We start from the raw sequence: 18297 nt of genomic DNA, 5'->3' as shown, positions 1-18297 counted from the left end.
TAAAACAATGTTATTCGAGAGTAAAAGCATTAGAGAAAATTTGAGTTAAAGGTTTAGTGTTATTTCATCCTCCTTCGGAGATAACTTTAATCTTATTGTCCATCTTTTTAGCCTGAACCTAACTATTTTAATTGCTAGGTGAATTCATCCCATTAATCTAATACAGATCATACAAAACCTGTATTAGTATAGATATTCATGATGTACTTGATTTCCATATATCAAGTTCAAAAAAATAATAATAATATTTTAGCTACCTTTATCTTTATTAAATTATGCAAAATGGCTTGAACACTCAACAACCTTCTGTGTTCGGCTGTGACTTGAATTAAAGGTTCTCTAATAGCAAAGAGTAAATAGGAGTACTCACAGTAAAGATCTTTTCTAAGAATAGACTTGTCCTTTCTTTCTCCCACAGTAATGCATGCAAGCACACGTGCACACTCATAAAAAGCCAGAGAATTCATTAAACTTCTCTATATTGAGTGGATGTCTGGTCAGGATACCACCTTTTAAAATTTTTTCAGTGCCATACAATGCAGCAGGAAGAAAAAAAAAATAAAACAAAAAATAATCAAAATACGTGAATCAGCCACAAAAGAACTCGTCTCTACGGGACATGCAAACTTCATTATGAAAAAAATTTTTACAAGAAGAGATCTCACTCTCAACCCTCGTATATCCAATTTCTCTCTCACAGGAAGTTCTCCCTCACAAAAGCTCTCTCTCTTAGAAGACCCCCTTGAACCCCTGAAACGACCGCTGTCCGCTGTCCAGGAGCCCTGCTCATTCTCTCCCAGCGTACGGCTCTCTCTCTTCTCTTTCGGGTTCCTGTTCTTCAGTTTTCGTGCGACCTCATGAAGAACCAAGACATGCACTGCCTTCTTTGTTGAGGCACAGGCCTTTTAAAGGCCTTAAACACAAACTAGATCATGATTAGGACTCCTAAACCAATTTAAATAACTCCCAAGCTGTTGGATCAAGACTGCAAGCCATCCATGCCCTTCGATCGTGTGCCGGTCTACAAAATAGTGCTGTGGACTGTACGAAATGCATGGAAAATGCCCACGTGGTCCACAGATCCGGTCGTGGATCATCCGGTCCATGATCGATCGAGAAAACCAGGCCCCAGCGGCGCCTGGGCTTGGGCCAGCCTGCGCGCACAGGCCTGGGCCATGCCCGCGTTGGGCGCCTGGGCCCGGGACGTGCCCTGCGCACGCGCCCGCACGTGGGCCGTGTGCCCCATGCTTGGGCCGGGCCATGCCCTGCGTTCCTAGCCCGTGTGCTACCGCGCGCTGGGCAGCATCCCGCCACCTACGGCCGCACCGTTGCCGCTCATCGGCCTGCCACCGATGGTCCTCCACCACCTCAGGTGCGTGCCGACTTCAAAAGTACATATCTTCTCCGTCCGAGCTCCGTTTGGAGTGTTCTTGATCTCGTTGGACTCCATTTTTCATCACGAACCTCGTTGTGGGCTCAATGTAGATTAAATCTTGAGACATCAAATCTTAACAATCTTCATCTCGACTTGATATTCAGCCTCCTAACTTCGAGAGCTTCTGGATCTCCTCGCCCCCATGCCTTGAAAAAATCACCTGCTAATCATGGATGGACAAACATGGGAGTCAAGCCAGGCTGCTCGATCTCATCTCCATTGTATGCTGTGCTCCTCCTAATCTGAGACCTACTCGGAGCATCATCCTGCGGCAATAGGAATCTCACCTTGCGACATCGCCTCTCGTCCTCCCGAGTCTCCTGTCTCATGCCCGATCCACCTCCACCTGGAGATCCATCTCGCTCTGGGCTCCATCTGGCTCCCGAAGCTCCACCTCGCATTGGGCTCTCTCCAGGTAATAATGTCCTCTGCTCCCCTTCTTCCCCTCCAGCACAATCCTATCGCCGCGTAGCACCATCAGGATTCTTCCACCAGCTACCATCCTGTAGCCTCTCGAATCCAGTCTGTTAAGTGAGTAAGACTCTATCTAAAATCGGATATGTATCGGACCTCCCCCAATCTCCTTACTGCACCATCATGTATCCTCCAGCTGACCGTCCCGATGCCTCTGATCGCACAGCTCGATCCATCCGACAGATTTACAGTACCCTCACTGTTCTCTAGAGAGTCAAACTGCTCCTCTCTGCAACATACATGATGGGTGCATGCAGAATCTAATTTCCACTGCTGGAAAAAAGTAGATACCTCATTAGATATCTCCAGGACATCTCCATCTGAATCGCTGCCGGCTGTCGCTACAGCAGCCACCGTCCGATTTTTGAGTTGAAGGTAATCTTTGGCTAGATGCCCCAACTCCTCACACCGGTAACATCTGATTTTGCTCAAGTCCCACCTGGACTTGAACTGCCCTTGTCGCGATCTCCCATCGCTCCGTCTACCGCCTCCTGCTTCTCCAGAAACCACTAAAGTTGAGCTACCGCCACTTGAGCTCGAAGCTGGATTCTCCCTCCTGAGAACCTCATTCTGGAATATCGCCGTGGTGACCTCGTCCATCTTGATGGTGCTTTTCCTCACTAGAAGAGCAATCACCAAGGATTCGTACGAAGGAAAAAGCAATGCTAGCAAAACCAGCACCCTGGTCTTCTCCTCAATATTCTCGCCAACGCTGAGGAGGTCGGTGAGGATCTTCTGGAAGTGGCTTAGATGCTCCTGCACGCTCTGTCCCTCAGCCATCTGCAGCTAGTAAAACTGCCTCCAGAAGAAAAGAGTATTGGTGAGAGACTTTTTCATGTACAACTCCTCGAGCTTCGACCACAGCACCGTTGGAAAAGTCTCGCTCAGCACATGGATCACCACCTCATCCATCAGGTACATGCGGATGTACTCACCGCCTGCATCTGTAGTCATTTCCAATCCCACACCTCCATGGTGGTTGGCTTTTCATCGCACAAAAGAGCATCGATCAACCCCGTTGGATGAGCACGTCCTTCACCCTTGCCTGCCACAAGGAGAAATTACTCTTTCCGTCAAACTTATTGATCTCCATCTTTATTGATCTTGTCTTCTCCATTTTCAGTCTTGCTCACCACCATTGCAATCTGCATCCTTGTACCGCCTCCCTCTGATACCACTTATTGAGTGGATGTCTGGCTAGGACACCACCTCTCAAGATATTTTTAGTACCACGCGATGCAGCAGGAAAAAAGAAGAAATAAAATAAAAAATAATCAAAATACGTGGATCCGCCACAAAAGGGCTCGCCTCCACAGGGCATGCAAACTTCACTATGAAAAAAAAATTTATAAGAGATTTCACCCTCAACTCTCGTACATCTAATTTCTCTCTCACAGGAAGTTCTCCCTCACAAAAGCTTTCTCTCTTGGAAGATCCCCCTGAACCCCTAAAGCGACCGCTGTCCGCTGTCCAGGAGCCCTGCTCCTTCTCTCCCAACGTACGGCTCTCTCTAGGGATGGCAATGGGTAGGGTTTGGGTCGGGTAGTATACTACCCATCCCCAAACCCGAACTTAATACCCTATACCCAAACCCTACCCGATACCCAATCGGATAAGAAAAGAGATACCCATCCCCATACCCAATGGGTTCGGAGATACCCGTGGGTAACCCATTTTCCCATACCCAATCCATATCCATCCCATACCCAACCCATACCCATCCATTCTATAGCAAAAAAAAAAGTAAAATAATTTTATGCATATTATCAATCAAAAATAGAATTACCAATTATATATATATACATACATACGCACATACACACTTCTAACACACACACACACATACATGCATGCATATATGCATGCATACATATACATACATACATATATATAATTATATATATAGAGAGAGAGAGAAAGAGAGAGAGATCGTATATATGTTTGTGTGTATATGTGTGTGTGTATGTGTGTGTGTATGTATGTATATATATATATATATATATATATATATATATATATATATATATATATATATATATATATATATATATATATGTATGTATGTATGTATGTATGTATATGTATATGTATATATGTATATATCATTGTGTGTATATGTGTGTGTGTGTGTGTGTGTATATATATATATATATGTATATGTATATGTATATATATATTCGGATATGTATATATGTATATGTATATGTATATATATATTCGGATATGTATATATATATGTGTGTGTGTGTGTGTGTGTGTATATATATATATATATATATATATTCGGATATGAGTTCGGGTATTACCCATATCCATAGGTTTGGGTCGGGTTCGGGTAGAAAATAGCACTACCCATACTCTACCCATACCCGTACTATAGTTTTCGGATTTTATCCAAATCCGAACCCAAACCCAGTCAAACCCTATTTTTTGGATTTGATCAGGTTCGGGTAGGGTGTATACCCATCGGGTCGGATTAATTTTGCCATCCCTAACTCTCTCTGTTGCCTAACTATGCAATCCAAGAGGGGGGTGAATTGAATTTTTGAAATTCAAAGTTAATTTAGAACTACAAGGATTAAGTAATAATAAGCAAGTTATATGTAGTGAGTGATTTAAGCAAGGTGTAGAAATGAGATGCAAGAATGTAAGAAAATAAAAAAATTTAGAAAGAGAGTAAGTAAACACAACACAAACAATCAAAATTTATAGTGGTTCGGTACCAACCTTGCACCTACATCCACTCCCCAAGCTCCTACTTGAGAATTTAAATCCACTAAAACGTATTTAACAAGAATACAATGTCGGTACCTCTGACTCTAGCTATCCCAAGCTAGAACACATATTTTTCGGATACAAGCCAACCCAATACAATCCGATTCAAGGCTCGGATCAACCTATCCAAGTTTTGGAACCCTTCCAAAATTAAAAATTAAGATAAAAATAGAGTATAAGAGTTAATGACAAAGAAATACAAGTTTAGCTCCTTTAATGAGCAAATAAAATTTTAAGTACACTTTACACAACAAGGAAGAAGATTTTTTGATTTTCTTCAAGGTTGTTGAAGACTTGAATGAGCTCTTGAGGGGTTGGTGAACTTGAAATGAAAGCTTCTTTTGCCTGTAGAGGGCTTTTTGCTTGGGGCTCAAAATGAATGCTTCAATCTCTTTTCTTTTTTTCCTCTTTTAAGTGCCTTTATATCTTCAATAGATAGTGGAGAGAAATTTGGACAAATTTTAGAGCCATTGGAGAGCTTTAAATGATCATTAAATGCGATCAAAATGAGCTGAAAACTAGCCGTTACGGAGATTTTCCGTCACAGGGGTCGACTCATAGGGTCGTCCCCTGCACAGAGATCGACCTCTATGGCGCAGAATAAAAAGTGACTGTTTTGTATCTTTAGCTTGCACAGACAATAGAGATCGACCCTTGGAGTCGACCTCTGGGACAGGGATCGACCCCTTTGGGTGTGCCAGCCAAAAATAGCATACCGTTCAGCCCCTTTTGATAGGGATCGATCCAAGGGGTCGATCCTTTTCTTTAAATTTGATTTTCTCTCAAAATATACATCCAAAAAATGTAAAATTACCTCCAATAGATCACAAATCTTCTGTTCTTGCTTTTGAAGCTTTCAAATCAGAACTTGATAAAATTACAATTTTGCCTCTGAAATACAATAAATCTTTTTTCAAACCAAAATCATTAGTAACCTCCTCAAATATTTTGTAATCATCAAAATTAATTCATGGAGCAACAATCTCTCCTTTTTTGATGATGATAAAATACTTAAGCAAAAGTAAAATATAACATATATAAAGCATTGATTAAGAATTTCAAATTTATGAAGATGCATCATTTAAACATTATAGTCAATTATTTGAATAAAATACATCATGAGTAGTTTGAACATCATGAGTAGTTTGAAAATTGCTTATAAAATTATTTTCTTTGATAAATTTGCTTATTGTCCAATTTTATTTCTCTATTCTCCTTTTTTGACAACATCAATTAAGATCTTAAGAGATTTTTTAAAGAAAAATGAAAAAGACTCTCCCTCACTATAGTAATCGTAAAGGACATTTTAATTTGCTCATATAGAAGATATTGCAATTCATAATATTTCATAGCACATATATGAGATATTTTTTATATTATATAATTAAGATATTTTAATTGATGCCATTCATAAAAATCAATCCAAATGACATTCATAGAAGTTCAAAGCATATATATATATATATATATATATATATATATATATATATATATATATATATTCAAAATATGACTGAAGAATTATCAGATACATAAGTGTCACAATATATAAGAGTCAAGTCAAAATACATAGGCCATACAAAAGTCATGGGTAACAAAAAATACAACTATCCATGAGTTAATCAGCCAACAAATACAAAGGCCATAAGTTAGATCCTAGACATAAAAGACTAACTATGCTAGATCTAATAAATATCATGGCTAGAGGCGTCAGAATCAGAAGAGTCAGAGATATGATGAGAAGACTCAAGATCAAAGCCACGGGCACGTCCTCGACCATGTCTGCCTCGATCATGGGTAGAAGTATCGACATGAGCAGAAGGACGAGAAGATCCTGGAGCCTGAGAAGATATGGACTCAGCTAGGAGAACAAGTCTGATGGTGTCCAATTGTTCTAAAGCTCTCGATATGGACTGCATCAGGGTACCAATCTGAGTAGAGACAGCCTCACTAGAGTCCACCTCTGCAGACAGGTTAGAGACCTCCGTGATGTCCTCTTATGGCAGGAGATGGGCTAAGGCTAATACCTACCTCTGCAAATCAAAAACTTTGCCCGTCAGTCTCAGAATACATCCCTCAAGCTCCTCAATTCATGTGGACTGAGCTGTAAGCATCTGAAAGATAGTAGAGACATGAGGGATCATAGTCTGGTTTGAAACAGCCTGCGATGTCGTCCTCTGAGTAAAACCTAAGATGGCAAACTGCTGGGATACAATAGAAGCAACTTGCTGGAAAATCAGCTGAACCTGATCGTCTGCAAATCTGATCACTGAAGGATCTACTCTGCTCCCTAACTATGGTACAGAAGCATCCCTTCTCACTGACTCTGAGGGATCAGCCTCGTGATCAAACACGAACTGAAAATCAAGAGATGCTCTATGATCACAAGGAGGTGAAGACGTTTTCTCCTCCTCTGCTCTCTCCTCAACACCCTTCGACCAACCGCTATCAGTCTTTGAAAAACTCATACGGTATAGTGTGTGGCGGTTGGTGTCAGAATGTGATAATCTGGTGACTGCTTCCCTCTCAAAACAGACTTCAAACCTCCTAAAGACCAGGATGAGTGCCATACCATAAGGCAGGTGAGCCTTAGACCTATTTAGGGTCTCCCTCATGGCCTCAAATATCAGAGCAGGAAGGTTCAAGGGGATCTCGATAATTACATGGTACATGATACATATATCCCTACCAGATAAGAGGTCATGCCTGCCACTCCTAGGGGCGAAAACTTTGGTCACCATGTGATGCAAAAGTCTCATCTCTACTGAAAGTATCCTTGCTTCTAATTTATTTAAATTTTTAGTAAATACTCTCCCTAAAATAATATTTAGTCTTTCTTCTTTAATTGGGAGCTCCATATGAGTATAACCTTCACAAGGCAAGTACAAGATTTGTCCCAAAAGCAGTGGATCAAGAACAATGTTAACATCTTTCACTGAAAATTTTACTGTTCTATTGTAGTAACTTAAATTTAAATAGAATTCTCTGACCAAATCAACATAAGTATTTTTCTTCAATAGACAGTAAAACTCCTATCCTTGACTTTTAATTTTTGATCTAATTGAGAACCCTTCTTTTTCAAAAAACTTAAAATCTATATTCTTCCTGGGTTCTACTTTTCGATTGGAGAGAGGTACCTTACTTGGACTAAGTGGGGACTATGAAGAAGCTAGAGCAGGATCTGAAACTGGGGTTGGAGCAGGAGAGGACTCGGCTGCCATTCTTTTTCTGCGCACTTCCTCTTCTAACCCACGAACAGACTTTCTTCTCAGCGGTAGCTTCTTTTTAGGAGCCATTTCGGATAAGAGAGACTTGTAAATAGTTTAGAAGACCTAATGGGAGGTAGAGTGGAAAGGATTTTAGAGAAAAAATAAGGATTTTAGGGAGATAGACCGTCGGTTTGGAGAATAGGGTTTGAAGCTAGGGTAAGCTTGATCCACCCAAACAAAGAAGAAAAAGAAAAGGGATTTAGTTCCTAAAAGGATGATTTGAAGGAGAAAATCCGGTGGGAAGAGGGATTGTAAGAGAATTTTTGTGGTTGAGAGAGTGGAGAGGGAGGGGATTTTTGTTCGATGGGAAAAGGAAGATGACAGGTAAAGGGTCGGCCTCTTAACTAACGAAGATTTTTCAATAAAATAGAGCGTCCGATGAATTTTAATGAAAATTATAAGTTTATCCTAAGATCGATCCTGGGGGTCGACTCATGGCTAGAAAAATTTAAAGAAAAATATTAGAAAAATTTTGAAAAATTTTGAAACTTGAGGGAAGGGTGTTTATTTAAGAGATTGATCAGAAGAAGGATAGTTTTGAACTTTTAAGAAAGAAGAGATGAGAATTGAGCTCAAAATTTGGTTCAATGAATTTTTGACAAAAAGAGCTTGGAATCAGAAAGATACTTAAGCTGATGAATCAAAGATTCCTAGTTCTCTCCTAATTTCACAAAATCTATCTTCACTTAAGGTCTTGGTAAAGATGTCAGCCAATTATTTTTCAGTACATACATAATCAAGAATTATATCATTATTTTGGATATGTTCTCTTATGAAATGATGTCTAATTTCAATATACTTTGATCTAGAGTGCTGAATTAGATTTTTAGTTAGATTAATAGCACTAGTGTTATCACATCTTATGAGAGTTTCATTGAGTTTGATGCCAAAGTCCTCAAGTTGTTGCTTAATTCACAAGATTTGAGCACAGAAACTTCCAGCTGCAATGTATTCGACCTCGACCGTAGACAGTGCCACTGAATTTTGCTTTTTGCTAAATCAAGAGATTAAGTTAACTCTTAAAAATTGATAAGTTTCACTAGTACTTTTTCTATCTAATCTACATCCAGCAAAATCGGCATCTGAATATCCTATTAAGTCAATTGATGAGTCCTTAGAATACTATAAGCCTAAGTTTATGTACCTTTTAAATATTCAAAAAAAAATTTAATTATATTTAAATATGATTCTTTTGGATTTGATTGAAAGCGTACACATAGACAAACACTAAACATAATATCTGATCTACTAGCAGTTAAATATAATAAAGAACCAATCATGCCTCTATAAAATTTTGAGTCTACATTTTTACCTCCTTCATCCTTGTCAAGCTTACATGATGGGCTCATGGGGGTACCAATTACTTTGGAGCCCTCCATTTCAAATCTTTTGAGTAGTTCTCTTATGTACTTGCTTTGGGTGATGGAGATCCCTTCCTTTGCTTGTTTGATTTGGAGTTTGAAGAAGAATGTAAGTTCTCCTATCATGCTCATCTCGAACTCTCCCTGCATGAGCTTAGCAAAATCTTGACAAAGAGTTTCATTAGTAGATCCAAATATAATGTCATCAACGTATATTTGTATAACTAAAATATCATCATGATTTTTTTTAATAAAAAAGATTGTATCTATATTTCTTCTTGAAAAATTATTATTAAGCAAGAATTTACTTAATATTTCATACCAAGCCCTAGGTGCTTGTTTTAAACCATATAATGCTTTGTTTAATTTCAAAACATGATTAGAAAAAGCATGATTTTCAAAATTGGAGGGTTATTCTATATATACTTTTTCGGTAATATAACCATTTAGAAAAGCACTTGTGACATCCATTTGGAATAACTTAAAATTCATAAAGCATGCATATGCAAGTAAAAGCCTAATTGCTTCTAATCTAGCAACAGGTGCAAAGGTCTCATCAAAATCAATTTTCTTTTTTTGATTATAATCTTTTGCCACCAATCTTGCTTTATTCCTAATTACATTTTCATGTTCATCTAATTTATTCTTATATACCCATTTTGTGCCAATTACTGGATAATTTTTAGGTCTTAATACTAAAGTTCATACATTTATTTCTTTCGAATTGATCAAGTTTCTCTTGCATTGTATTTATCTAATTATAATCTTTTTCAACTTCATCTATGATTTTAGGTTCAAAATGAGAAATAAATACAAAATGATTGTATGCATCTCTAAGTGAAGAACGAGTTCTTACTCCATGTGTAGAATCACCAATGATTAATTTTTTAGGATGATTGTGATCATACCTCCATTCTTTGGGTATATCATTTGTACATTGAGGTTGTTCTTGTTGTTCTTCATCTTCATCCTCTTGTTTATTTTCATGTTCTTTTTCATTTTGAATTGTTGAGTCTTTTAAGGTGAGCTCCTTCATCCCTTCCATAAGAGGATCTGCATCATCAATACCTTCACTCTTCCTTGAAGGAAGATCATTAGTCTCATCAAAAACAACATGTATTGACTCCACTACTACTAAAGTTCTTTTGTTGAAAACTCTAAAACTTTACTAGAAGAGGAGTAACCAAGAAAAATAGCTTTATCAGATTTTACATCAAATTTTTCTAATCTCTATTTACCATTGTTCAAAACAAAACATCGGTAACCAAAAATATGAAAAAAATACAATGTTTGATTTTCTTCCTTTCCAAAGCTCATAGGGTATTTTCTTTAGAATTGGTCTAATTAAAGTACGGTTTAAAATGTAACATACTATGTTAATTGCTTCCATCCAAAAGTATCTTGAGAGGTTGCTTTCACATAGGATGGTACGGACCATTTCTTCAAGAGTTCTATTTTTTCTTTCTACTACCTCATTTTGTTGGGGTGTCCTAGCTGCTGAAAAATTATGGTCAATGCCGTTTTCATCACAAAATTTTTCAAAATCTTGATTTTCAAATTCGGTTCCATGATCACTTCGAATATTTTGAATTGAAAATTTTTTTTCATTAGTAACTTTTTGATAAAATTTTGAAAATACATGAAAAGTTTCATTCTTATGTGCCAAAAAAAAACCCATGTAAAACGAGAAAAATCATCAATAATTACAAAACCATATCATTTTTCACCTAAACTAGTAGTTCTAGTGGGTCCAAATAAATCCATGTGTAATAATTATAATGGCCTAGAAGTTGAAACAATATTTTTAGATTTGAATGAGATTTTTGTTTGTTTACCTAGTTGGTATGCATCACAAATTCTATTTTTTTAAATTTAATTTAGATAAATTGATAACCAATTCTTTTTTAATAAGTTTTGAAAGTGAATGCATGCTAATATGTGCAAGCCTACGGTACCAAAGTCAACTAGTCTTATTAATTTTGGTATTCAAGGCTATTAGGCATTGCATGTTTATCTTAAAAAGATCATTCAAATCTATCATATAAATATTACAATGTCTATGCCCAACAAATTTAATGCATTCATTATTGGGACTAGTTACTATGCATAATGAAGATTCAAAAATAACTTTATATTCTTTGTCACAAAATTGACTAATGCTTAATAGATTATGTTTCAAACTATCTACTAATAAAATATTTTCAATATACTTGAAGGGAGTGATACCAATATTACCTATACCGATAATCTTTTTTTTGCTATTATCTCCAAAGGTGACCATTCCTCCATCTTTTGCATCAAGTGTGATGAATTAGGATTCATCATCGATCATGTGTCTTGAGTACCCGCTATCAAGATATCATTTTCGATTTGTTCTTTGGGATGCAAGACACACCTACATACAAAAATCAAGTTTTGACTTTAGGTACTCAAATTTTCTGGAGTCTTTTTTGGTTAGTCACAATAGTTTCTCTTGGAATCCATATTTTCTTCACATTAGAATTTTCAGATTTATTAGAGAAACATATATAGGATTTGTATCCTATTTTATCATATTTAAAGCAAGTAATATTTGAAACTTATTACTTGATGAGTTTATAAAGATATTTTTTAAAAATTTTTATTTCTTTAAAGGGTTGTAGCCAAGACCAGCTTTATCATAAATAGTCTTTTGATTATCAAGTATCATTTGAAGTTTATTTAAACTTACAGTGAACTTTTCTATCATAGATTTTAACTTAGTAATTTTATTTTTCAAGTTTAGATTTTCTTATGTCAAGATCAATTTTTCATTTGAAATAATCTCATTTTCTTTTAGTAAAGATTGATTCTTTGATTTCAATTCTTTGTTCTTTACCCCTAACTTCTTTAGATCATAAAATGCTTCTTGAAATTCTTCAAAAGTAAAGTCATTAGGAGTTTCAGCATTTAACTCATTTTCATGTGCCATAAGGCACAAGTTGGCTTGTTCATGTGAATTTTCTTCTTCGAAGCTTGACTCATCACTATCACTCTATGTAGCCACCATAGCCTTTTTCTTGTACTTCTTGAAGCCCTTCTTAAGTTGTGGACATTCGGACCTAAAGTGTTCCGACTTCTTACATTCATAACAAATAAGGGGCTGCTCCTTATCCTTCTCCTTGCTATGCTCCCCTTTTGTAGGTGGCCTCTTCCTCATCCCTTGTTTTCTTTTCTTCAAAAATCTTTTAAACTTTCTAATAATGAGGGCTATTTCTTCATCTTGCTCTTCATTTTTTGTTTCATCAAATTCTTCATCGAGTTGAGCAGTGGATTTGAGGGCAATTGTCCTCTTCTTCTGGATATTTTTTTCTTGATGTTGTTTCAAGCTTAGCTCGTGTGTCATTAGCGATCCTAAAAGCTCCTCCAAGGATAAAACATTCAGATCTTTGGCTTCTTGGATTGCGGTCACTTTGGCCTTCCAAGTCCTTGGTAAAGACCTAAGAATCTTTCTCACAAGATCGTTGTTAGAATAAGATTTATCAAGACTTTTTAGACCATTAATAATATCCGTAAAATGAGTAAATATTTCAGTTATTGATTCATCATGCTCCATTTTAAAGAGTTCATATTTGTGCACAAGCATGTTAATTTTTGATTCCTTAACTTGATTAGTGCCTTTATGTGTCACTTCTAACCTATCCCATATCTTCTTAGCCGACATGCACGTTGAAATGTGATTAAATTTATTAGCATCTAAAGCACAATATAAAACATTCATGACTTTAGCATTGAGTTGAGCCATTTTCTTGTCAACATCATCCCATTCTCTTTTGGATTTGATTGATTCTACACCATCAATTATCTTAGTAGGTGTGTGTGGTCCATTAACTATGATACTCTAATATCATAGTCACGTGCTTGAATAAAAATTTTCATCCGAGCTTTCCAATAGATGTAGTTTGACCCATTGAAAAGTGGAGGTCGGTTTGTGGACTGTCCGTCGGCTAGTGAAGCACCAACTTGAGTCGCCATAGATCTTTAGCTCTTTGATGGTTAAATCAAAGTAAGGCTAGAGCACCGAGCTCTGATATCACTTGTTGCCCAGCTATGCAACCCAAGAGGGAGGGGTGAATTAAGTTTTTAAAATTTCAAAGTTAATTTAGAACCACAAGGATTAAGTAATAATAAGCAAGTTATATGTAGTGAGTGATTTAAGTAAGGTGTAGAAATGAGATGCAAGAATGCAAGAAAATAAAAAAATTTAGAAAGAAAACAAGTAAACACAACACAAACAATCAAGATTTATAGTGGTTCGATGCCAACCTTGCACCTACATCCACTCTCCAAGCTCCTACTTGAAAATTTAAATCCACTAAAACGTATTCAATAAGAATACAATGTCGGTACCTCCGACTCTAGCTATCCCAAACTAGAACACTTATTTTTCGGATACAAACCAACCCAATACAATCCAATTCAAGGTTCGGATCAACCTATCCAAATTTTGGAATCCTTCCAAAACTAAAAATTAAGACAAAAACAGAGTATAAGAGTTAATGACAAAGAAATACAAGTTTAGCTCCTTTAATAAGCAAATAAAACTTTAAATACACTTTACACAATAAGGAAGAAGTTTTTCTGAATTTTTTCAAGGTTATTGAAGATTTGAATGAGCTCTTGAGGGGTTGGTGAACTTGAAATGAAAACTTCTTTTGCTTGAAGAGGGCTTTTTGCTTAGGGCTGAAAATGAATGCTTCAATCTCTTCTCTTTTTCCCTCCTTTAAGTGTCTTTATATCTTTAATAGATAGTGGGGAGAAATCTGGGCAAGTTTTAGAGTCGTTGGAGAGCTTTAAATAATTATTAAATATGGCCAAAACGAGCTGAAAACTAACTGTTACGGAGATTTTCCGTCACAGGGGTCGACTCATAGGGTCGTCCCCTGCACAGGGGTCGATCCCTATGGTGTAGAACAGAAAGTGACTGTTCTGTATCTTTGGCTTGCGCAAACTACAGAGGTCGACCTCTGGGATCGTCTCCTTTGGGTGTGCCAGCCAAAAATAGCATGCCGTTTAGCCCTTTTGGACAGGAATCGATCCGGGGGGTCGATCCTTTTCTTTAAACTTGATTTTCTCTCAAAATATATATCCAAAAAATATAAAATTGCCTCCAATAGATCACAAATCTTTTGTTCTTGCTCTTGAGGCTTTCAAATCAGAATTTGATAAAATTGTGATTTGATCTTTGAAATACAATAAATCTTTTTTTAAGCCAAAATTATTAGTAACCCCCCTCAAATATTTTGTAATCATCAAAATCAATTCATGGAGCAACACTCTCTCTTCTCTTTTGGGTTCCTATTCTTCGGTTTCCGCACGATCTCATGAAGAACCTAGCCACGCACTGCCTTCTCTGTTGAGACACAGGCCTTTTAAAGGCCTTAAACACAAACTAGATCATGATTAGAAGTCCTAAACCAATCCAAATAACTCCCAAGCCATTGGATCAAGACCGCAAGCCATCCATGCCCTTTGATCGCGCGTCGGTCCATGAAATAGTGCCATGGACCTCGCGAAATGCATGGAAAACGTCCATGCGGTCCACAGACCCGATCGTGGACCACCCGGTCCATGGTAGACTGGGAAAACCAGGCCCAGCGGCGCCTGGGCCTGGGCCGCGGCCCGAGCCGTGCCCCGCATGCATGCTCGGGCCTTGCCGCGCGCCCCACGCTAGGCCGTGCCGTACGCGTTAGACGACGTTCTGCCACCTGCGGCCGCACCGCCGCTGGCCCGCCGGCGGTCTTCCGCCACCTCGGATTGCGTGCCGACTTCAAAAGTACGTATCTTCTCCGTCCGAGCTCCGTTTGGGGTGTTCTTGATCTCGTTGGACTCCGTTTTTCATCGCAAACCTCACCGTGGGCTCAATGTGGATCAAATCTCGAGGCATCAAATCTTAATATTCTAATAGTAAGAAGTGATCAAGAACCTTCTCATTTTTTAGCTCTTTTCCTTTTTTGATATTAGAGGACTCTAGTGGCGTTTTGAAACCATTCCAATAAAAATACAATGTGATGCGGACGAAAACTAACAAGAACTACCGATGCATCCACTATACGAATTGATTACAGAATGCTTTCAACATCACATTCTGGGTAGATTAATATTTTTAGACTTCCCATTAGCAACATCAAATCATGGAGAATAGTGCAGTGTAGAGAAAAAAAGGCAATGACAATAGACTAGTCTTCAGCACAAGGGTTGCATAGTGATCAAGCTAATCACATGCTTCGTTAATCTAATTCAAGTACGTGACATTAATGATAAAGGCAGAATTGCCTCAAAAAGAGAATGAAGGGCAAGATCTACCAATTTTGAATCTTCATTCAGCTAGGTAGGTGTTTGAGAACTGCTGCTGCAGGAAAAGAAAAGAAGAGAAAAGAAAGCATCATAGACAATAACATGTAAACATCATCAATGTCCCAGGAGCAGACGTATAAAACTACTTTGGGTTTCTAAGGTTTCGCTGCCCACTGGATTTCTTGATTGCTTCAATTCTCTGAAGCCTGATTTGTTCCCTGAACTTGGCTATGAACTCATCGGCCTTCTTGTCAACTTCACTGTCATCTGGTCCTGCTTCTGCCACAGAGTTCGAAACTTCTTCATCAGAGGACTCACCAGCATCATCATCACTATCTGAATCTTCCAAGGAAATGATCACCTTCTCCGTCAATTCATTCTTGATTTCAGATTGATATCTTGGGGCTGGCGAAAGCTGGTGTGCTTCATAGCCAAATGATGGCTCCGCACTAGTCTTTGTTCCTTGATCTGCCATTGCACCATGAACTTCCTGTAGTCTAACTGTCCTAACTGACCTTCTAACTGAAGAGCTTTCAGCATGGTTCCTCGGTTTTGGTGCCGACATCAAAGAATCAAAGCCAGAAACATTGGCACTCTGAAAGCCTTCCCTTCCCCTTCTGCTTAGATCCTTCAATTCATCTTTAAAACTTTTCATGACAGCATTTTTTTCTGAGATGGGTGAATAGCTGTAATGACCAAGAAATGGAGGTGGGGGTGGCGGTGGCGGGGGTGGAGTAGACTTGCAGAAGCTCTTCTTCCTTCCCATATCCTCACTGCTGCTGGGCCTCATTGCCGGGGAAAGTGTGCAAGAAGAAGAAAGCCTTTTCGGTGGAGTGGAGGAGGGGGTGTGAGTCATCGGAGAGCGGAATGATGGAATCTTGGAAGGTGGAGAGCAAGAAGGTGGTGGAGGGGACCTACCTGTACCCAACGCCAATTCATCCTTCACCTCCATTCTTGCTGATCTCGATCTCCATCGAATAGGAGATGGAAGGACAGCACTAGCATTCCCCTTTGTTTCATTCTTAGAATTCAGAGCATCAAAAACTCTAGGCTCTTCAATTCCATTAGCCGAACCAGAGTGCCCATCGGTGAATTCATCGCAAGAATCAAGAAACCCAGAGTCTTGGGCGCATGATTTCAAGCTTCGTATGGGCAAATGCAGAGGCTTATTGGTTGCTTTGCTGACATTGGTGCCATCTTTTTTGACCACAACCACAGGATAATTTCCGTAGTACTGTGAGCTCCAAGTCTGGATTTTGCTCTCATCAAGGGGCCTATGTGGGCTACCAACCTCGCAGTCATCGAAGACTGAAGAGACATGAAGGATTTGGGAGAGGTAAGATTGGGGGCTGTAGGCCTTCGATGCAGCCTCCTTTTCAAGCTCAGGTTCAGTGTTGCGGTGGCTGAACAGACCATAGGATATGGCTATCCCAACAATGAGAAGGTGGAGGAGTTCCCAGCTTCCGGCGAAGATGGATTGGTTCATGGACTCTGGCGCTTGGGAGGGAAAAAGAGGAAGGAGGGTGAGGAAGATGGCGAAGAAGATGGTTTTGTAGAGGAAATTGGAGAGGAATTTAGCTGAGGCATGCTGGTCATGTGGCTTTGCCGTTCCAAACGTTGGAGTTGGCAGTTCTGATGGATGGAGGGTAGGATTTGGCTCTGCCATTGAAGTGGAGGATTTGAGGCTCTTCTTTTGCTCTTTGTTCTTTGTTTTGATCTCCCTCTCTATTTTTTTGGGATGAAGAGAAGCCAGAGAAGAGGTGAAGGAGAGGAGGGAGGTGGATAAGACTTGGTGATGAAGGAAGAGTGGAGGGAAAGAAGGCAATAGGCTGAGGAGAAGCGATGAGGCTGCCGTTTTTAAAAAGAGGGGGCCTGCCGCTTTTGTTACCGTTGGTGGAAAATGCAAAGATGCCCTCAGCTCTGTTGAAATTTGCTTTGGGTACCCTACCTCACTAATAAATTACTCCATGTACACTTCTTGGCAATGGGAAAATTATACTGCATAAGTTAACAACATTTTAGAAGTTAACAAACCATCTCTGATGTTTTATTTATTACATCTTAACACAATTTTTGGGGAGGGATGACAGTTTTGACATCTGAGGTTGCAAAATGAGCCAACCTGACTCACTAGTATTACTTTTTCTTGTGAAATATGTATTTGTGGATGGGGGCATACGACTAAGCTCTATTAACTGACAAATTAAAAGGACTGTGTAAAGTGTTATGATGAACTTGTGATAGATATCATTGGTTGGTTGTTGTACCACGATATCATCACTTAGTTTTGATTGTAAACTACTATGAAATTTTTTGATGTCCACTGATATATCATTGTCATCAGTCTCATGCATAATTGTTGACAATTTCTTATATGTAACTTCCTTGCAATTGAAAACCAAGTCAAGATGTATAATTATACGACTCGTGTTCAGAATAAAATGCTAAGAAATAAGATGTAATACTGCAGGATTGCTACATTGGCTTAAGTATGGATTGAGCTATTCAATATCGTGCTCATATTTGGTTGGCATATAAGTTACAATTTTGTGTTTATGGCCGCTAAATACCTTTGGTTGGTAATTGACTCATTTTACCCTTCATAGATGAGGGAGATTTCGGTTATTATAAAGAGATTGGACAGGGCTGTCTAAACCTCTAGAATTCC

At 38.5% G+C, this 18297-nt stretch overlaps 1 protein-coding gene across 1 annotated transcript; it reads right to left on the bottom strand.

Moving 5' to 3' along the window:
• Positions 1-15472: 15472 nt before the first annotated feature.
• On the bottom strand, positions 15473-17728 carry LOC105053965 (uncharacterized). The gene is made up of 2 exons (XM_010935322.4): positions 17688-17728; positions 15473-17581 (listed from the first exon to the last, which is right to left on the bottom strand). The coding sequence occupies exons 1-2, from the start codon at positions 17726-17728 to the stop codon at positions 15772-15774; spliced, it is 1851 nt and encodes a 616-aa protein (XP_010933624.2). The 3' UTR covers positions 15473-15771.
• Positions 17729-18297: the final 569 nt, after the last annotated feature.

Source organism: Elaeis guineensis, chromosome 11 (genome assembly GCF_000442705.2).
Source record: "Elaeis guineensis isolate ETL-2024a chromosome 11, EG11, whole genome shotgun sequence".
Classification (NCBI taxonomy): domain Eukaryota; kingdom Viridiplantae; phylum Streptophyta; class Magnoliopsida; order Arecales; family Arecaceae; genus Elaeis; species Elaeis guineensis.
This window is presented reverse-complemented; position numbering and strand designations above follow the sequence as displayed.